The sequence below is a fragment of the Desmodus rotundus genome, chromosome 7, assembly GCF_022682495.2.
Source record: "Desmodus rotundus isolate HL8 chromosome 7, HLdesRot8A.1, whole genome shotgun sequence".
Taxonomy (NCBI): Eukaryota; Metazoa; Chordata; class Mammalia; order Chiroptera; family Phyllostomidae; genus Desmodus; species Desmodus rotundus.
Genome location: NC_071393.1, coordinates 96,515,960 through 96,538,298, shown reverse-complemented (window position 1 = coordinate 96,538,298; position 22,339 = coordinate 96,515,960). Strand labels below are relative to the sequence as shown.

Sequence of the window (22,339 nt, the reverse complement as noted above, 5' to 3'; positions counted from 1 at the left end):
TCCACTTGAGGTGTACTTCCTCTCTCCACCCCACAGTCACCGACCTTAACACCTTTTCTGTCTTTTACAATCAGCTTGAATGCTGCCACCACCTTCAGGAAGCCAGCCCCAAGGCCCTCCAGCAGAATTTATCTCTAGCTTGGCCCTTTGCTTTTCTTCTTACCACATTTTTCTTTAGCATCCCTGACTCTCCTTCTAAAAATAGAAGTCTAAAGAGTAAAGAGTGGTGTGAGCCCCTTAAGGACAAAGGGTGGGTCTTGTGCATCTTTCTCTAGCCCCCTGCACCACACCCGACACCCTGCATAGGGTCTTACACTAGTGGCCATTAAATGGTATGAGATTTAATTGAATTGCTCCTTACAACCATAATCCTCTAAATAAGATGCTGTTTCTAGACAGAAAGGAAATGGATTGCTTGACTTCTAAAACTGGATTTAAAACCAAAGACAGAAACACCAAAATAAATGAAAGTACCACTGTGGCCTAAAATGTAGCAAGTAATGCTGTATTTGTGGAGCCAGTCCATTGCACTCTCACAGGTCTTCATCATCCTCCCTAGTCGCTATAGTCCAGAACAGTGGAGGTTCCATATTGGTAGAAAAGCCAGTAAAGTAATTTCTGGGGACTTGAGAGGGAAAGTAAAATCCACCTTAAAATAGCTACTGAAATGCTCTCCTATTTTCTGGGAGACTTGGCTCTCGAGGCGGAAGGTGAATTCTCCTCCCCTCGGGCATTCTTGTGAGTGAGCTTTAAAACTGCTAAAAATAAACAAGTCCAATTCCCTTTTTGAAGGCAATGGGAGAAAGCATGGAAATCCTAATTTTCTTTTTGAAGTACAAGGGAAGTATGGGCTTCCTAAGTTTTCATTATTATCACTGTTTTTCTCCTTAGGAAGAGCTACATTTTTCAAACTGGAGAGACTCTGAACGCAAACCGCTTCGTGGAGAAAGGGTTAAGTGAGACTGAAACACCTGAGTGCGTCCCCACTGCTCTTCGCTACACCTCCAGGACAAATAAGGATGAGTTGTCAAGTTAAATATAAGCAGTCAAGTGACTGAATTATAATTTACTCTGTGCTCAATTTAAATTAGTGTGAGGCTATTAAAATATACAGTATAAATACGGCAATTCATCACAACCTGTCATGGATGACTTCATTTATTTGCTGGAGTGGCATACACTCCACTAAAGGGAAGGAGAACAAAATCACAGGTCAAATTAAGCTGCTATTCTGTTTTAATTCGCTTATTTAATCTGTGCCAACATAATTGTCTTTTACAGTATGTACAACTCAGAAAGGAAATTTGGGAGGATTACAGTCAGTATACAAATGATTAATCAAATGGTCCATTTAAATGCTAGTTTAAAAGCAGCAGAAACCCAAAACAGTCCGAGAATGATAATCAGTACATGCTATATGCAATGCTAAGAAATTTCCTGTTGAACAGACCTTTCCCAATGAGAAAATAAACGATACTGGGAAATTCTATTAAGCTCTATTCTTTTAAAGCTTTTATAGGATATATTCATGGTATAAAAAGGTTCTCTTTGCAAGATGGCTAATAGTATTTTATTTGTTTTCTGCTCTACTTGTTTGCAGTTGTCTCACTTACCTCCAACACTCTCTGCCAAAAAATGTTAGTTAGAAACACATTTCATGAGTCAGGTACATACAGTCATATCAAATACTTATTTTTAAAGTGTTAGTATCATTTTTAAAATGCTCTATTAGAGGCAGAAGTTTTTCTATATTCAGTAGCATAAAATAAAAATGCACAGTACTTCTATTCTTCCCAAAATTCTACTTGCTTATGAAATTATCTGAAGTGATATTTTCCCACCTTTAAAGTCTGAAAAGGGAAACATGACAATATAGTTTCCTTGTTTTAAAAAAAACATTCAGAAGTACAAAAAGTAAAAATATTTTGAGTAGGAACAGTAACAGATCTTCAAGGACTCCCATCTAGTTGCTTCCAGAGCTACTCAAAGTACTGGTCCAGCTGACCACTGACTTGGGAAATTGTATTTCCCTCATCAGCCCACGCAGGCATCAGAGCCCCGCAGGTGATTCCGTTCAGACAAGGACTGTGATTTGCTGCTCTTCGAAATCCCTCTGTGACACCAGGCAGCCCCGTTTCACAGCTGAGGTCACTGAGAGGTTCAAGTGACATGCCTGAAGTCACACAAAAATCAGGAAAAGGTCAGGAAAAGATCAAATGCACTTCTAACTCCTAACCTTTCATTTCACCCTTTAATATAAAGAAAGCTAAGAAATACTCTGGCTGAGAGCAATGGTCCATACAAAGAACACTATGGGATATTTTGAATGTGAGCTGAACCTGCTTTCAAGATGTTACTTCAAGAGATGAGTGAGTAAACAAAAAAACCCAAACAAAATAACAAAATTTATTTATTGAATAATTCACCAAATTATGCGTCGAACACCTAGCACTCTGCACACATTACATACAGCACCCTGCACTGGGTCGTCAATGCAATGTTCTGCGTGAATCAATACGTGAAACAGGATAAGGTCTGTTCTCCACTTACAAGGAGATTTCAATATGATAGGGCAAACATACGTGTATACTCATAGCAAACTACAGGCAGCATGTGATACCACCCATAAGGAAACACAGAGAATTCTAGAGAAATTCAAAGAGAATGAGTAAGAGATAGATATAGCAGATGTGACATAATGTATCTAAGTAACTTCAAAAGAGTAGCTTTGGAGCCAACCCTTGGAGGGTGTTAAGGATTCTGGCAGGTGGAGACACAGGTGAAGGCATTCTTATAGAAAAAATACTCGAATCAAACTGTTGAAGTGAACAGTACCCGGGTTCAGATAAGGCAGCAGGTTCAACTTAAAAGCAGCGCACGATGCGGTCATACAAGATAACGCTGCAAAGGAGGCTGATGACATACTGTGGAAGATCCTGAGTTCCACCCCACAGAGCTTTCTGTTTATTGGGAAACAATGTGAAGCCTTTGAATACTTTGAGTGGAAAAGAGATGTACCAGAACTACGCTTCGGGAGGCCAAATCTGAGGGTGAGAGGTAATATGGTACAGAGATTAAGAGCAGGGTCTTGGGGCAAAACCTGCTTGGGCTGAAATCCTGGTTCCATTACTTATTAGTTGTGGGACTTTGGGCAAACTACTTAATTTCTCCATGCCTCAGCTTCTGCACCTGTAAAGGGGGGGTCAGTGATGGAAACAACAGCAGAAGGTGGTTGTGCTAAATGAGGGAAATGGATGCAAAGTGCTTAGCACAGTGGAAATGATCGATACACAGTGGCTCCTATTTCTGGGAGAACAGTTTGAGGCTGGTCCACATGTCTGACAAGAGACGAAATGAGCATCTGGATTACAGTGGTGACAAGAAAGGAAGTGCCATTAAAAACAAACAGGGAAAAATCAACAGGCTCCCAGGTATCTGACAGTAGCCAAAACAGGACAGTGATCCTGGAGAGATGGACAAACAAGACAGATGAATCCTGTGACTGGCCAGCTGACTGACTAGAGAGATCTCCAGGCCCCAGTGCAGGGAGGGGAGCCCAGGCAGAGATCAGCCACATCCCTGAGTCGAGAGGGCGGAGCTGGGAGTCTGAGAAGGCCAAGGCAGCGAGAGGTCACTGGCAGAGCAGCAAAGGGACAGAGCTCCCAGAGATCTGGAGAGGGGGCCCGGAGTCTTCTGCTGAGTAATGATCAGCACATGGGTGTCAGGAAAATACCTGAGGACAGGGAAAGAAAAGACCAGAGGAAACAACCTCCAGCCCTCACACTAAGAGAGAATTTGTGTTCTCACCAGCCGTGGTGGAAAACCTTGCAATTGCTAGGGCACAGGGGAGAGTATTCAAAAGGCTAGTGCCTCAGCTGAGTGAGGAAAACCAGCTCCAAACTAACCACTGGGCTGGGCCCATCTAACACACTGAACGCAATCCTTGAAGGGATCAAACTGTTCAAAGTCACTAAACAGCATCTCAGAATAAAGGTCAAGAATGTTTATAGAAATGCAGAAATATCTGGCACCTACGCCACATGACTGGCATCCAATAAAAACAATTATAAGTATTAAAACAACATACACACACAAGAAAATACAACCCCAAATGAGAAGAAAAGGCGATCAGTCAGCACTGACCCTGAGTGGCCTGTCTGCCTGCAATGGTGAGAGGCAGAAAGTCCTCGGCAGGGACGAGAGCCTCGCTCGGAGCGCTGGAAAAGTGTGAACAAAGTGACTGAGGACAGCGAGGTGCCCGTGTGCCAGCCCGTGTTCTCCGACTCCAAGATGTCCCGCAGTGATGACGAGTGGACATTTAAGAGCTTTACAAAGAAGAATAATGTGAAAGCCAGGAAAAAAAAAAGACCTATGAAGAAGCATGTCAACAAAATTGCTTCCTTAATCGATTTGAGCAGCTCCCCTGAAAAAGGTAAAAATAACAGATTCTGACAGTAATAACTCCTCCTCCAGCTCAGAATCAGATCCTTCCTCAGCATAAGAGTTCTTTAATGGCCTTGGAGAAGAAGAGGTCAGTGCCCAATTGGTAACAAAGACAGAGAAGGAAAGAATCAGAGCCGTCCAGCCAAACAGAGAACAGGGGGCTACTGCAGAGAACGCTGACCTCAGATGGCGTTGCGGAGAGAGGTGTCTCCCAGGAGGGCAGGTGCCTGTCTCCTCTGGTGCTTCCTGCTTCCAGTGGGCTCACACAAGAACTCTTAGAGGTTCAGGGATGAAGTAGCTCCCTAAGATTCCCACCCAGGGGTGAAACCGCGTGCCACTGCTCCACAGGAAACACTTCGGTGAACACCTGTGTACCCACCTGCTTCGGCCCTCACACACACAATGGCGACGTGTTAACCTATTTTCACTGGCTTTGTATGCTTTTATAAATTTTAAATGTTATTTTTTATAAATGAAAATATCTAAATATGAAAAAAGACTAAAGTGGCATCTATGGTAGAATTAATAGACAAGATGATTAATTCAGTTATCGTAACTATATTTATATATTCAAGAAAGTGAAAGAAAGATTGAGCATATTAAGTAGAGACATGGAATATGTGAAAAAGACCAATGTAAGCTTCTAAGGAAAAAAAGTACAATATCTGAAAGGAAAAATACACTGAACAAGATTAATAGCAGATTAGACAATGCAGACGAAAAGATGAAACTTACTATTTGACAACAGATATTACCCAAAAATGAAACATTAGAGAGAGAAAGAAAAGACTAAAACAAACAACAGTGCATCATTTTGTGGTGGAACAGCCTCAATTAACCTAGTATACAGTGTCCGGCACAAAGAACACCTCTTTTTTATTACAAAATCATAAGTGTGTGATTCTGTAACACAACAATATCACACTCAAGCACACCATCTGACATTTTAGGTGAAATGTTCAAATTAAAACTCTAACTTATTAAACCCATATTATTACCCTACCAACCACACTGAAGCAGGCGTTACTTCTGCTGGACCCTGTATAAGCAATTTCACTTCCCAAAGTCGGGGGGAAGACATGAGGAAATAATGGCTAAAATCTGTACATACTTGATGCAAACTAAAAATACACAGATCCAACAAGCTCAACAAATCCTAAGTACATGAATTATCAGGGAAATTATATTAAAAGCTCATCAAAATCAATCTTAAAGTGAGCCAGAGAGGTAAGTCCTAATGTACAGAGGGGTAAAGATTTTTATTATATTATTATTATTTTTTAATCCTCGCTCAAGGATATGTTAATTGATTTGAAAGAGAGAGACATCGATCAGGGGCCTCCCATATGAATCCTGACTGGGATCAAACCTGCAACCTTTTTTGGTACATGAGATGATGCTCCATCCAACTGAGCCACCTGGCCAGGGAAAGGAATAAAGATTGTAAATGACAGTAAGCTTTTCATTGGAAAGAATGAAAGCCAAAAGACAGTAAAATAGCATCCTTAAAATACCGAAAGAGCAGTCAACCTAGCATTCTCTCTCTAGCAAAAATACCTTCCAAAATCACAGTCAAATATACATTCTGCAGATATGAAAAAGCAGAAAGGATTTACTGCCAGAAGACTCGTGCATTATAAGAAATGTAAAAGAGCTCTTTCTCAGTTACAAGGGAGCCAACACACTGGGGGCCCAGAGATGGGTTTGCTGCAAAACCTATGTGACCCCGCAGAGACTCTTCAAGAAATCTCTACCTTGACCAAGAGCTGAAGCTGATGGGCGAGTATGGGCTTTGGAACCAATGGGAGGTCTGGAGGGCCAAATCTACCCTGGCCAAGGTCCGCAAGGCTGCCTAGGGGCTGCTGACTGACGCTGGATGAGAAAGCCCCACAGTGTCTGTTTGAAGGCGGTGCCCTATTGTGGTGCCTGGTCTGTATGGGTGCTGGACGAGGCCAGGATGAAGCCAAATTACATCCTAGGCCTGAAGATCAAGGATTTCTCAAAGAGGCACCTACAGACCCAGGTATTCAAACTGGGCTTAGTTAGCCAAGTCCATCCACCACATCCAGGTGCTGATTCGCCAGCTCCACATTCGGGTCTGTGAGCAGGTGGTAAACATCCGCCCTTCACTGTCTGCCTGGACTCCCTCAAGCACTTCCACTTCTCCCTCTTGTCCCCATTGGGGGTGGCCAATGCCAAGAAGGGCCAATGTAGGGCTGGAGCCAGTGATGAAAAGGAGGATTAAAACTACACATCTCCCTGAACTGGTGGAGTGTCTAGTTTTCCAGTCAAATAATAAAACAGATCAACACTTAAAAAAAGAAAGAAAGGTAAAATGAGGGTCTTCAGACAGAAAGGAAATTATACCAGATGAAAATCTGGATCTATACAAAGAAATGAAGAGCACTGGAATTGTTGAAAATGTGAGTAAATATAAACATTTTCTTACTTTTTCAATGTCTTTAAAAGACAAGTCTAAAGCAAGCATAGCAACAATGTGTTTTGGGGTTTATAACATGAGTATATAAAATGTATGACTACAAAGGCCAGGATGAGGAAAAGCAAAGTACACTACGTACTATGTAAAGCATATTATATAAAGTTCTCATACTACAAAGTGGTACAATAGTACTTGAATGTATACTATAAGAAGTTAAAGTAACTTTAAGACAACTGCTAAAAAAAAAAAAAAGGACAGAACACATAGAAAACAAAGAGCAAAATGACAGATTTGAATCTGACCAAATCTGATCAAATCTGACAGATCTGAATCAACAATCACATGAAATGTAAATGATCTAACTGCCCCGAGTAAAAGTGGAGATGATCAGACTAGATTAAAATACAAGACCCAGCTACATGCTGCCTATGAGAAGTCCATGTCATATACAAAGACCCAGCAGGTTAAAAGTAAAAGCTTATCATGCTAACACCAATCAAAGCTGGAGTAGCTGTATTAATATCAGAAAATGCAGATTTCAGAGCCAAGAATAATACCATGGACAAAAAAGGTCACTTCGTAACGATAAAGGGGCCAATTCACCCAGAGGACATAACAATCCTAAATGTATCTAATAGATCTTCAAAAAATTTTAAGTAAACCAAAATAGAACTGTAAGGAAAAAACAGACAAGTCCACAATTATTGCTGGAGATTTCAATATCCCTTTTTCAACAATTGATAGACAAGTTGAAGATAAAGATAAGATAAAGAAATTTTAAACAACACTATCAGACAACTTAATGTAACATTTATACAACACACTTTATAACGGACGATACATTCTTTTCATGTGTACAGGAAACACCAAAATAATTTATATTCTGGGCCATAAAAATCTCAATAAATTTAAAATAATTCCAGTTATACAATGTATTCTCCTGACCATGACCGATTTAAATTAGAGATCAATAACAAAGTTATTTGGAAAACCCCCACATATTTGGGAACTAACCACTTCCAAAATTTAATGAAAAACTCCACCAGTTTTGAAGTAATGGTACATTTGTTTTTTCTAGATTATGACTATTATATAAGCAACATGTTTTTGCCTTCACTGCCCAAAGCTCAGCGATGAGCAAAAAAGAGTCAACAGAACAATCACATCTACTCTTAGATCCGTCTCTCACTCGGCTCGGCTCGACCGTCCAGCACGTTGTAGGATTTAGAGATGCACAGTGAACGCAACACAGTCCTTGGTGTAAAGCCCAGTTTTATGGTCGGGTCTAATGAACTGTGTATTTACAAACCTCTACTGTTTTTACTTATTGAAAGTCTCTGCTTTAACACCTCTTTTAAAATGTGTCTTCTTTACACCTGCTTTAATCCTTTCCAGAAACAATTGTAACACCTTTGCCATACCCATATAGTCATGCTCAAGAATTTTAATGTTAGCCTGGGTTAAACATAATTCAAAATGTATGAAATTATGAATAATTGTAATGTACATGCACAAGCCAAATGAGGTTTTTGTGGTTGATTTAGAGCAGTGCTCCCCTCTCTTGGAGTGAATTACCTAAAGTTGACTGTCTTTAAATAGATCATTGGCAATGATCTAAGAGTTTTGACATTAAAGGACAACCACCTTGATAGAAAGGAAAACACTGCCCGAGTGCTGAGGTGTCCTCTGGGTGGACAGGGAGCGCAGGAGGTACGGAAAAGACAACCTGATGCCGGGGTGGTGCATCAGAACTCAGGAAGGTGCGGTGAGCTCGGGAAGGCTGTGATAGAGACAGGCTCTACTGTACCTACGCTGGGCACTCTCTGAACCTCAGGTTCCTCCTCTGTCAAATGTGGGGCTTCCACAGATGACCTCTCAGATCTCTTTCAGTTCTAGCATTCTATGAGCCTATTTGGTTGGACTATCAAAGAAAATATCCCAAGAGAGGGCTCTGTTGTATCTCCTCACCTAAAGCTACTTGAGTTATTAAAACTGGACTTTATAATGCCACATAACGTATTACAGGTGTTGTACTAGGTGTGGTATGGAAAAAGAACTCTCGACTACACTGAGTCTTCCCTTTGGTTTAACCTTACTAAAAGGTATAATCAATTGCAATTTAATTGTTCAGATTCCTAGCTTGCTAGATAAGATAAAAGATGCAGAAATACATACTACATAAGTGTAAGGGAAAGAGACTGAGTTCTCACTGGGAATAGCTAAGAAAGCATCATGGAGGAGATGAACCATGAAAGGATAGACGGAAATCAGAAAAAGGAGCAATGGTAATACGTGTATAAAGGCTTCCTGGTGAGGCAGAGGACACGCACTTTGGAGTCAAATGGATTTTGTTTTAAATCCTGGCCCTGGCTGTTTCAACTGTGTTATCTGGAACAATTCAGCTTTCTGAGTCTCCGTCCTCTCAAATCTAAAATGCACAGGCTTACTTTGCAGTTTTTAAGGATCACAGATAATAGTTATATGACATCTAGCATAGCACCTGGCATATATGCCAGTCACACCAAAAATAACAGCTTTCATTATTAAGGGTCCAGAGACTAGAGATGCAGGGCGTGACAGAAGGTCAGAGACAGGTAATACAGAGGGTGTGGCTGTAAAGTGGGAGGGGCTGATCTGAAGAGGGCCTGGCCCATTCATTGTTGGGGTGAGGCACAAAGCAAGCCTAACCAGTCCGTTAGCTAAGAACCCAGGGTTAGAGGGTTAGAAGTGGGGTTCTGTGGAACCTGAGGAAGCCTAGGGTTCGGTCAGAGGTACAGTTCAAGAGAGCCCACTGGGAAAATCTCAGATAAAATGAGGGGAAGATGAAGCTCCAACAGCCAATGCCAGAGATTAAGCCCCAAGTGCCAGGGCAGGGCTGGGATGCTGGAGTATGGCAGCGATGAGGTGTAAAGTGCAAACGGGGGGCAGCAGGCGAGGAGTATCTTAGGTAGCCGCCCAGCACATCCACGAGGTTGTGCAGCTTGCCTACTGTTGGGTGTGGTGCTGGGCTATTTCAGAATCCGGTAAAGGGTCAGACACCTTAGCCTTTACAATGTACACGATGGGGGGTGGGGTGGGTGCCAAGACAGTGACGTGGTCAGATCTGTGATTCAATTTCTCAACTCTGGTGGCAGAGTAAAGGGGGACAGGGGAAGAAAAAGATCGAGGTACAATGATGAAATTGTTATAAAAAGTCCAGGTATGGGGTAGGTGAGCCTGATACAAGGCCCAGACAGTGAGGATGAGAACAGAAAGGAAGTGAAAAATGGACGCATTTCAGGGAAAATTTCCGACAGGTTATGGTAACTTACAAGATGTCGGAGATAAAGGAAAAGAAGGAGCGAGTAACTACTAAGGTTCTGAGCTGCAAGACCAGGAAGACAGTGATGCCGCCCAGCAGGAAACAGAGAAAGAAGTGGAGGCAACAGTGTTGGGAAGACTCACCGCGCCAAGGCGCTACTTAAAACATCTTCAGGAGCTGAATGTCACAGCAGTGCCACAGCTCCCGCCACCTACCAGTCAAACCTAAAACCGTTTCATTTCCTTTCACGACTGCCTGTGACTCAAGCTAAACGTGGAGAAGTGGGAGGGGGTGCAGAAGCATCAAGAGTGTCATGAATTGCATGAAATGTACCCACCACTTACCTTTACGGCTAGTATTTTCCCACTTGGGACATGATATGCTCTATGGGGAGAAAGAACAGTAACAAAATTACTTGAGATCACTAAACAACCTAGAAGATGGTTAAGGACGTAAGTGTAAACCTGAACACATCTGCAGCAATGGGATGTATGACACTTGCAAAGAATACTAATAACATCAGTAGTTTACATTTCTAGTGAGCATAATGGTTTACAAAATGATTCATCACACGTTACCTTAAAGTAACCCTCTAAAGTAATACTGGCATTATTATCCTCCTTTTATGGATGAGAACTTTGAAGCACAGAAAAGTTAAGTAGTTTGCCTAATGGCACAAAGTCAGTAAGTGGCAGAACTTACTTCAGATCCAGGCCTTCTGGCTCTACTTCCTTCACAGCACAGTCAGTGTCAGTGAGAGTGTGGGAGTGTGGGAGTGGGAGTGTGGGAGTGTGTCAGTGGGAGTGTGGGAGTGTGGGAGTGTGTCAGTGGGAGTGTGGGAGTGTGGGAGTGTGGGAGTGTGTCAGTGGGAGTGTGGGAGTGTGTCAGTGGGAGTGTGGGAGTGTGGGAGTGTGGGAGTGTGTCAGTGGGAGTGTGGGAGTGTGTCAGTGAGAGTGTGGGAGTGTGGGAGTGTGTCAGTGGGAGTGTGGGAGTGTGGGAGTGTGTCAGTGGGAGTGTGGGAGTGTGGGAGTGTGTCAGTGGGAGTGTGGGAGTGTGTCAGTGGGAGTGTGGGAGTGTGCGGAGGTCTTCTATAGCTCCATGCTAAGCACTAGACAAAGCCATACAAATGGGAGGTTTTCCTTTTGTTTATTTCAATTATATATACAAATCAACTATATTCCCACATTTCATCAAAATAAAATGGAATTAGCTATAGCTTAAGATATAAATTCTTATAAGAAGTCACAGGGTGATAAGGTTCCAATATGTGGTTCACCCTTTCCTAAAACTGGCATCTCTCAATATTAAAAAGCTTCAGAAGAGAGAAAAGCTCAAGTAATGAGATACAGTGAAATAACTACAATTTAATCTAGAATACATTCATTCATAAAACAGAGTAAGGTCTGTGGAAATAAATACCATTATTTCACCAAGACCTTCTGTGTCTCCGTGAAATGTGGCCTTTCATACATGTTCTGCAAGGACTATACATTCTGAACATACCCGGAAACAACCTGCCTCACATAAAGAATTCAGAGGGAAGCACACAACTTGAACAAGCCCTGTTACTGCAAGACCGTGAGAGGATGAAGAAAATTATGTTGGAAGAATTCAAGTCTTGCTCCACAGAAGATTCTGCACGTTAGTCAAGAGCTGACTGTTCTTCCTCTCACCTGGCTAGAGTTAAGTGGTGAGGGGGCAGGGGACGTGGGGAGGAATGTAATTTAACTTGCCAGGAATTCCTGGTCCTCAGATGCTAAGGTGCAAAATTTACCAGGTTTCCAATTTTTGCTTAGTAGTAAAAATTGCTCATTTATTTTATTATTTTTTGGAGATATCACTGACATGTAACATTATCTTAATTTCTGGTATATATCAATGATTTGATATTTGTATATGTATATTACAAACAAATCACCCCAACATGTCTAGTTAACATCTATCACCATACATGATTACAAAAAAAAATACTCATTCCATTATTATCAAATGAAAATATCATTTTGTGTTGTTTTGACAGAAGTATTTGTGTGGTTATTCTAACAAACTTTTTAAACAGCTTTATTGAGGTGTAATTATATATGATGAAGTTCAGTTGTTTTAAGTGTATAATTCAATGATTTTTAGTAAATTCACAGAACTGTGCAATCACTGACAAGTATTTTTAAAGTGACAGGCTTACAGATATAATTTAGTTATTAAGAAACTAGAAGGATTTATAATTTTTCACATATAATAATGTTACAAATTCAGGTAAGGCTAGGAAAAACATGTCAATGTATGTGAGTGTAATAAAAAATTCATTCTGCTTTTCCTTCTTGAGTGGACAAAGGTTGAGCCAATTTTGGTAAACTTAGCCTTTATTTGATCAATTATAGAGAATTTATATCTCATTTAAAGGAAAAGCAAGATTATAAAATTTGGCAACTGTTCACTTTACCAAAGAGTTCTTTCATCTATAAAAGTACCTACAGACTTTCTCTACATGTCAACTGCCCTAGTATATATAAATAATATTAAGTTTATAAAACTTAAATTATTTAAAATATTTTATACTTTGTATAAAGTGATATGTTTTATAAGTGGAACCCCTATATTATAAAGGGTTTAGAACAAATTACCACTTACTTCACTATCAATGTTAACATCAGACTTTACAACATGAAACCACATTTTCAGGTTATGATTTGATTCATTATGTATCTGAATTCATGTAATAAATTGACATATAAAGACATACACTGTATTTTCCTCAGTGCCTGGCAGAGAAGTTGTTGGACTAACCTAATTTGAAATGTGATTCGAAGGAACTTAGTAACTTTATTCCATGTAAACAGGTAACATAACATGTAAAATTTAATAATGATATATTATTTTTCCTCTTGTATACCACAGACTCCTCCAATTTCAACTTTTAAAAACACTCTCTATTAGAATCGCTGACCAAAGACTCACATGTGAAGACTAACAGTTGAATGCAGGCACAAGGATTCAAAACTTATAAAAAGAACAGTGCTGTTACTCTGGACAACAACCCGGACTTTTGAGACCAACAGCAGCGATAAGTGAGTGATCAGCGGACAGTCTAATATACATACACCATACTGAACAGTCTGGTAACTTAATTAGCTTGTCAAGAAAGCCGATCTCTTTTCCAAAAGAAAGGTCTCTTATTTCCACGTGAAATACAAGGGGAGGCTTGATGATTTAATTATGATGCACGCCAATTCATCCATGGAATTTTGGGTTCGATTTCGAGCAATAAAGATGCCATGTGGTTTGGTTTACAGTGTGATGACAGTGCCAATTTAACATTTAATCATCAAGGAGAAGTGGATGACAAAGGCAATGCCAGGTATGAGTGCAGTGTGCCCCTTAACTTTGCAAATGGCATTCCACCTGGAGAAAAGGAATTTGTTTACTTTCAACGGATACTGCATCTCAATAGGCTTGACCTTCTGCAACACATTAACTGTAAAGTGATTAATGAAGTTTGAATGGAGGCTCTGGTTACACCAAAAGACAACTATACACCTCTGCATTCTTTTAATTAACAGCTAACACTTCAAATTAGTTTGTTGTTGCCACAGTAATTACCTGTTCCAATGAGTGCATGGAGAAAGCATTTTATGAGACATTTTTAGTGCTTAGTCTTGAGTGTTCCATTTTGCTTGAGACCAACACAGACCTTTAGGGAATATTCCCAGCCCTTAAAACTAACTAATATACTTGAAGATGGCAAAAGCTAGTACCTTGGTATAATTTTTTTGAGCATTTAAAATAAAAAAGAGCCCAGCAAAAGAGAATAACACTTATTTTCCATACTTCCTTTCTTTTTTCATTTGGAACAATTGGTTCCAGATGACTGATAAAAACGGTGATGCCAACTGTTAACTCTAGTAGAGTAGATTCAGAAAATTTACTGAGCTAGTAGGAAATACAGAGACTTGTCTGGTTACTCCTTTCCCTTTACAGTGGAAACACCCAAAACCCAGGTTAAAAAAAACTTGTCTAAACTCACACCCTAGTCAATGGCAAAGCGAAGACTGGAACTGTGGCAGAATACACATATTTTAGTACCTAAAGGAATCATATAGTGATGTTTAAGTTTTCCTCACTGTGTTCTAAACAGGGAAACTCATCATTCCAAACTCACAGAGGTGCTGGCCTACTTCAATCAGGCGAAGCACCATCACACCTGACCTCTCCAGACAATGAGGTGCCCTGCACCCACCGCCCATCTATCTGGGCAGGCGGAGCGAAGGGCGGAGGCTCTGAAGTCACTGCCTGGGTTCTGATCCCAGCTCTGCCACTTCTCAACAACGTAAACCCGGACTATTAGCAAACCTCACTCTGTCTCAGCTGTCTCAAGTCTGGCATGGGAAAGTCGGTCCCCACATTACAGAGTTGTGAGGATTCAGTGAGGTAACATAGGTAAAGCATTGAAGACAGGGCTGGCATGCATTATATTTTAAGAAACTGAAAGTTTTTAGAGTAGCTAGGTGTTCTGAGAGTAGAACCTACTGAAACAGACTGACAACAAGTTAGCTTTGACAATGAAGACTGGCAAATGGCTGCAACATATCATTTATTAAGAAAAACCAGTAGAATGACCTCATGTTGAACCAACTTTGAGGACAAAGAATTAAAATAGGCACCTGCCATGCAGCGGTTACACCGTGATTCAGATTCTAGACTCCTTACCATGCTTCTCTCGTGCCCGCTGCTGTAACTTATTTATGTCGCGGACAGACGTGGTCAGGGCCACATCTGCTGAGGTGCTCATCTCAGCAGAAACACCACCTGCAATCGCCATGGCTAAATGAGCAGCTTACATTTTCCATTCCTCTTGGGTTAAATGAATAGGAAAAATGTAAGTTACCCTAAAAAGAATCCACATACCTTCCTTTAATATACAGTTGACTCTCGAACAGCAGGTAGTGGCGGTGCCTACCCACTACACAGTCGAAAATCCACGTATAACTTTTGACTTCCCCCAAACTTAACCACCCTCAGTATCCGAGGGAGACTGGTTCCAGGACCTCCATGGGTACCAAAATCCATGGATGCTCAAGCCCCATGCATAAAATGGTACAGAACAATGCATCCAGTCAGTCCTCCACACCTTTGGACTCCCAATAGTCGATTAAATATGGTTCAGGTACTTACTGGGGAAAAAAATCTACATATAAGTGGACCCACACAGTTTAAACTAGTGTTGTTCAAGGGTCAATTCATAAGCTGTAAAATTTTGAGTCCTTTCCTAGTCTTCAGATTTTAGTAGCTCTGTTATAACTCCTAGAGTACAACGCAGAAACACTGCTCGAGTCTGTCTCCCATACTTGGCAGAACTACCACATCTTTATATCATTTTTTTTAATGCTTTGTACAAGTCCTGGCCCATGGTAGGTGCTCTCTATTTAATAAACATTCAACAAATTATTATTTCTTCTGGATGAAACAGAACTCTACCACTTGGATGGTATTTTATAAAGAAATTCTACAAACATTTAATTAATTCCATAATCTTATGAAAAAGGATTTATTTTCTCCTCAGCTTTACTGAGATATAATTGATATGTAACATGAGTAGGAGCTATTATCATCATCCCCATTTGGGTGTATTTCTAACTGGTGAATCAAAAGTCCTTACAAGGACTTCACAATCTAGACCTCGGTCAGCTCACCAATCCCTCCTTCTCCCAATCTCCCTTAGGCACAATGCTCACTTTGTTCCACCAAACACCATCCTCCCTCAGGCCGGAACCACTTGGCTTGCTCCATCCCTTCCCTCAAGTCCAATGTTCGTTCTTTGACTATGCTATGTAAAACAGCTCATTCTCTTGTTCTTGAATCTTTACGGAATTCACCATCATCTAATTTATTATTTGCCTCCCACCACTAGAAAGCAGGCTCCATGAAAACATGGACTTTCATTTTTTTTTCTTGTTTTGTTCACTGCTACATCTCCAGTGTCTGAAACTGCTGGACACATTTTATAAATATTTGTTGACTGAATGAATAAATTTCCTTAATTGCTTAGGTTTATTTTTGTTTTTTATTTTTCTTAAGACAGTTTTAAAATTTTCTAGAAAATTGGCCATTTTCTGTTTTCCAATTTGTTGTTATAAACTTATTCATAGTGTCCTCTTATTTTTAAAATCTCTGCTCTGTCTAGAAATACATCCCCCCCTCCACCAGATTTTTTGAGATACAATTGACATACATTACTGTGTAAGTTTAAGGTGTACAGCATAGTGGTTTGAATTATTTACATTGTAAAATGATTACCATTATCAGTTTAGTTAGCATCCATCATCTCATACAGATACAATAAAAAGAGACAGCAAAACAAGAAAAAATATTTGCATTGTGATGAGAAGTCTTGGGATTTACTCTCTTGATGCCTTCTCTGTGTCACACAGCAGTGCAAGTCACTGCTAAATTGTCACACCTAATAGTCACACCTAAATTCACTGTGGTCACGTGCTGTCCCTTACATGCCTTCTATTTATCTATCTCATAACTGAACATTTGTACTTTTTGACCATCTTTCTCCTATTCCCCCCTTTCTTCCCCTTTGCCTTTTTAAATCCTAATTTGTGTGTGTGTGTGTGTGTGTGTGTGTGTTCTCTCTGTTATACTTGATCAGTTTTTCCTAGAAACCAGCTTTTGGGTTTCTTGAATCTTAATTTCATTAATATTTTTTTCTGTAGTATTTCTTTCCTCCCATTTCCTTCAGGTTTAACCCCCCTCCCTTTAAAAACTTTCTTCAGGCAGCTGCTGAGCCTATTAATATTGTTTTTCTTTTCTAATGTATGTAAAAAAACCCCCATCCTTTAAGTAAGATTTTGGCTGCATCCATGAGTTTTCATATATGGTATTTTTTTATTCTTCAGTTGTAAATATTTTTATTTCTATCACCAATGTATTTTATGATCCATAAGTTATTTATATGTGTATTTTAATCTCCAAATGTATAAGGGGGTTAACTTATTGATTTCTAAACTAATTGTATTACAGTCAGAAAAAGTGACCTACATATTACAGAGAGAATTACAGAAAAACTTGATAAACCCATAGACAAAGTGGGAGAATGTCTCTCAGTAATCAATAGACCAATCAGATCAAAATTAATAAGGTATAGAAGATCTTAACATCATAATTAACAGGCTGGTCACTGATCCTATACGGACCTCTTTGTCAATCAAACTGAGAATATCCATATTTCCAGGTATATAAAATTTATTTTTTAAAAAAACTAGAGCATAAAGCAGGTCAATAAAATCTGTAACACACAGGTCACTTTTTCTGACTACAATATGTCAGGCAGTGGAAGTGCAATGAAAATGAAAGCTAAGGACACAGAGAGTGACCGCAATTAGAGGTATGCTTTTTTATATTAGGGTGGGGAGGTCAGGGGATGCCTCTCTCAGCAGGTGACCTGTGAACAGCAAAGGGGTGCAACATTTACATATCTGGAGGAAAAGGACCCCAGACAGAGGAGATGGTGTGTTCAGAGGCTGTAACGTGGAAGTGTGTGTGTGGTGTGCATGGAAGTGGAATAAGCAAGGGGGCTAGTTGTAAGAGATGAGGTTAGAAAGGAAAGGGGAGGACAGATTGTGTGGCACCATTTAGGCCAATGGGAAGACTTTGACTATTATTCTCAGTGATATGAGAGCCATGGTGAGAGGAAGGAAAGCTTATACATATTTTAGAAAGATCGTTTTGGTTGCTGGGTAAAGAGAACACACCATAGGAAAGTAAGGATAGAAACTGGGAGACTGGGAGGCTACTGTAATAATCCTAGCAAGAGATACTAGAGGTTGGGAATAGGGTGGTAGGAAAAGAGAGGTGAGAGGTGGTTGGCTTCTTAAAATAATTGTGAGGAAGAGCCAACAACATCTGAGGATGAATCTGGTGGTCTGAGAGACAACGGAGGATTAAGAGTGACTGCAAAGGTTTTGCAATGAGCAACTTGAAGAACAGAGCTTCCATTTACTGAGAGTGGAAGAACAATAAAAGGAGTAGGTTTCAGAGGAAATCCAGAGTTCGGTTCTACCTAAATTCTGAAATGCCTAAAAGACGTCTAACTGGTAAGTAGATAGATATAAGCCTAAAGTTCAGGACCGAGGACAGGGCTTCATCAACAGAAGATGCTATGGAAAGCTACGGAACTAGAAAAGCTCTCTTAGGACTTACATTAAATAGAGAAAAGGTCTGAGGACTGGACTTGAGGGACTCCAAATTCAGAAGTCAGGAAGGTGAGAGGGAGCCAGTAAAGGATATGAGCAGGTGCAGACAGGAAGCCAGCAACAGAACCCTGAGAACAGTGTCCCTCAGGCCGTGAATATTGATTGGTGCTGTATTATAGTTCCCACACTGCTAAGCGCACTACCTTGCAGAGAACAGATATTCAAGAAACATGTGGGAGATCCAAGATAGAGGAAGAGTGAATGGAAGCAACACTAACCTCCTCCCAGGAATAATTTGGAATTGCAACAAAATTGTACAGAAAGTATCCAGAATAACCACCCGAATGAGAAGCTTATAACCACCGACAGACAGAAGAAGCCAATTCACCACAACATGACTGGCACACAGTGCAGAGGAGATGCAAGAAGGCTGGCTGGGCTCCCACATGCAGCAGCTGAAGTGCTGGAGGGATAGTTCAATGGCCAGGGGGGTTCCCCCTGAGAAGTGTGGGGGTTAAACCCCAAGATGGGCTCACAGCCTACAGTACCAGAGCTGGAAAGGAACCCAGATAACATCCCCCTGTGAAAAGCAGCACGGTTTCTGTCTGTCAAGGAGAAACAGCTAGAGATATAGACAGCCTCTTAAAGAGCCAACACACAAAATTTCTTTTGCAGCCACTTACCCTGGGCTCTAGCAGGAGGGCAGAATGAACTAGAGATGCTTGAGGAGAGTCTGGAACTGGTGGCTCTGGGGAGAGAACTGAAGGAACAGCTACCAGGATCCCTATGCTGAGTCATTTCCATACTGCAGGGGCCATCTTTCTCAGGCAGAGCACTCCCCTCCAAGTGGCATCAGTCTGAGGGGAAGCAACAACCCTGCCCACAGGAATTACTCTGCCCCACCCTGTGTTGCTTAAACTGAGTGATTATGCTGATTACACCTTGGTTAGGTACAACCAATCAGACTGATAGCTGATGAGTTAACACCTAAGGCAGAAAATACAAAGAAGCAGCCAAAATGGAAAGAAAAGAAACAGATCCCAAGATGAAAGAACAAGAGAATTCTCCAGGAAAATTAGATGAAATGTAGGCAAGCAATTTATCGGAGTTTAGAGTAATGATTATCAGGATACTCAACAGCATGAAAAATGACATAGAAACCATAAAAAGGTCCAGTCGGAAATAAAGAATGCAATATCTGTGATAAGTAACACACTGGAAGGAATAAACAGTATGTTAGATGAAGCAGAGGACTGAATCAAGTGATTTGGAAGACAAGGTAGGGAAAAAACATTCAGGTAGAGCAGCATAAAGAAAAAAGATTTTAAAAAATGAGGAGAGCTTATGAAACATTTTGGACAACATGAAACATAACAATATCTGCATCAGGGGAATAGCAGAAGGAGAAGAGAGTGAGCAAGGGATTGAGAACCTATCTGAAGCAATAAGAACTGAAAACTTCCCCAATCTGGTGAAGGAAAACGTCACACAAGTCCAGGAAGTTCAGAGTCCCAAACAAGTTAGACCCAAAGAGGCCTACACTGACACATATCATAATTAAAATGTCAAGGCTTAAGGACAAGGAGCGAATCCTAAAAGCCACAAGAGAAAAGCAGGTAATGACCTACAAGGGGGCATCAATTACACCAGCATCTGATTACTCAACAGAAACATTTCAGGCCAGAGGGAATGGCATGAAATATTCAAGGTGACGAAAAGCAAGGACCTACAACCAAGGATACTTTACCCAGCAGGACTATCATTTAAAACTGGAGGAGAAATATGGAGCCTACCAGACAAGAAAAAGCTAAAAGAGTTTGTTAACACCTAACCAGTGTTAACAAATGTTAAAGGGCTTGCTTTAAGAAGGAGGAGAAAAAGAGGGGAAAAAACCCAGAGGAAAACAATCTAACAATAAAATGGCACTACATACTTATCTATCAATAATTACCTTAAATGTAAATGGCTTAAATGCCCCGACCAAAAGACATAGGGTAGCTGAATGAATAAGAAAACAAGACCCATATATATGATGGCTCCAAGAGACCCAATCAGATGGAAAGATACACACAGACTAAAAGTAAAGGGTTGGAAAAAGATGTTTCATGCAAATGGAAAAGAAAAAAAAGGCTGGGGTAGCAGTACTTACAGCCGATAAAATAGACTTTAAAACAAATGCTATAGTAAGAGACAAAGAAGGGCACTACATGATGATGAAGGGAACAATCCAACAAGAGGATATAACCCTAGTAAACATTTACGCACCCAACACAGGAGCACCTAAATATGTAAAGCAAATCCTGATGGACATAAAAAGAGAGATCAACAGAAATATAGTCATAGTTGCGGATTTAAACACCCTATTGACTTTGATGGATAGATCTTCCAGGCAGAAGATCAACAAGGAGACAGCAGCCTTAAACAACACACTAGACCAAATGGATTTCATCGATATCTTCAGAGCATTTCACCCCAAAGCAACAGAATATACATACTTTTCAAGTGCAAATGGATGTTTTCTAGGATAAACCACATGCTGGGACACAAAACAAGTCTCAATAAATATAAGATTGAAATCATATCAAGCATCTTCTCTGACAACAATGCTATGAAACTAGAAATCAATCACAAGAACACTGAAAAACACACAAAGACATGGAAGCTAAATAACACGTTATTACACAATGAGTGGGTCAACAATGAGATCAAGGAAGAAATCAAAAGATACCTTGAAACAAATGAAAATGAGGATTCAACAATTCAAAAATCTGTGGGACACTGGGAAAGTAATAACGAGAGGGAAATTCATAGCATTACAGGCCTATCTCAAAAAAACAGGAAAAAGATCAAATAAATAATCTAACTTCACATTTAAAGGAAGTTCAAAAAGAACAACAAACAAAGACCAACATGAATAGAAGGAAATAAAGATCAGAGCAGAAATATATGAAATAGAGTCTAAAAAAATGATACAAAAGATCAATGAATCCAAAAGCTGATTCTTTGAAAAGATAAACAAGATTGACAAACTTTTAATCAGACTTATCAAGAAAAAAAGAGAAAGGACCCAAATAAATAAAATCAGAAATGAAAGAGAGAAATAACAACTGACACCAAAGACATACAAAGGATTTAAGAAAATATTATGAATAAACATACCAACAAACTGGACAACCTAGACGAAATGGGTAAATTCCTAGAAACATACAGTCCAAAAATAAATCAGTAACAATCAGAGAATCTGAACAGATAGATTACCCCTACTGAAATTGAAGCAGTAATCAAAAAACTACCAACAAACAATTGCCCTGGACCAGATGGCTTCACAGCTGAATTTTACCAAACATTCCAAGACCTAACACCTCTCCTTCTCAAGCTACTTCATAAAATTCAAGAGTAGGGAAGGCTCCCAAACTCATTTTACAAGGTCAGCATTACCCTAATTCCAAAACCAGATAAAAACACTACAAAGAAACAAAATTATAGGCCATTATCCCCCATGAGCATAAATGCTAAAATCTTCAACAAAATATTAACTGAAATGCAAACTGAATACAGCAATACATCAAAATGCAAACTGAACACAGCAATACATCATAAAGATTATACAGCATGATCAAGTGGGATTTATTCTGGGAATGCAAAGTTGGTACAACATTTGCAAATCAATAAATGTGATTCACCACATAAACAAAATGAAGGGTAAAACTACATGATCCTATCAATAACTGCAGGAAAAGCTTTTGATAAAATCTAACACCCATTTATGATAAAAACTCTCAGCAAAATGGGAACAAATGGAACATATTTAAACATAATAAAGGCCGTATATGACAAACCCACCGCCAGCATCATACTCAATGGGCTAAAACTACAAGTGTTCCCCTTAAGATTGGGAACAAGACAAGGATGTCCACTTTCACCTCTCTTATTTAACATAGTACTAGAAGTCCTAGCCAC

The 22,339-nt window shown here is 40.0% G+C and overlaps 1 protein-coding gene and 1 pseudogene across 13 annotated transcripts in view; one reads left to right on the top strand and one right to left on the bottom strand.

Moving 5' to 3' along the window:
- The window catches only part of MAP2K5 (mitogen-activated protein kinase kinase 5), a 250,757-nt gene that overhangs the window by 154,316 nt on the left and 74,102 nt on the right, over positions 1-22,339 (bottom strand). For all 13 annotated transcript variants that reach the window (XM_053928531.2, XM_053928532.2, XM_053928533.2 and 10 more), the window contains exon 9: positions 10,529-10,568. In XM_053928531.2, the coding sequence (XP_053784506.1) occupies positions 10,529-10,568 (40 nt within the window). The remainder of the gene's footprint in view (positions 1-10,528; positions 10,569-22,339) is intronic.
- Positions 3,335-7,348, top strand: LOC112311573 (small ribosomal subunit protein uS4-like; annotated as a pseudogene).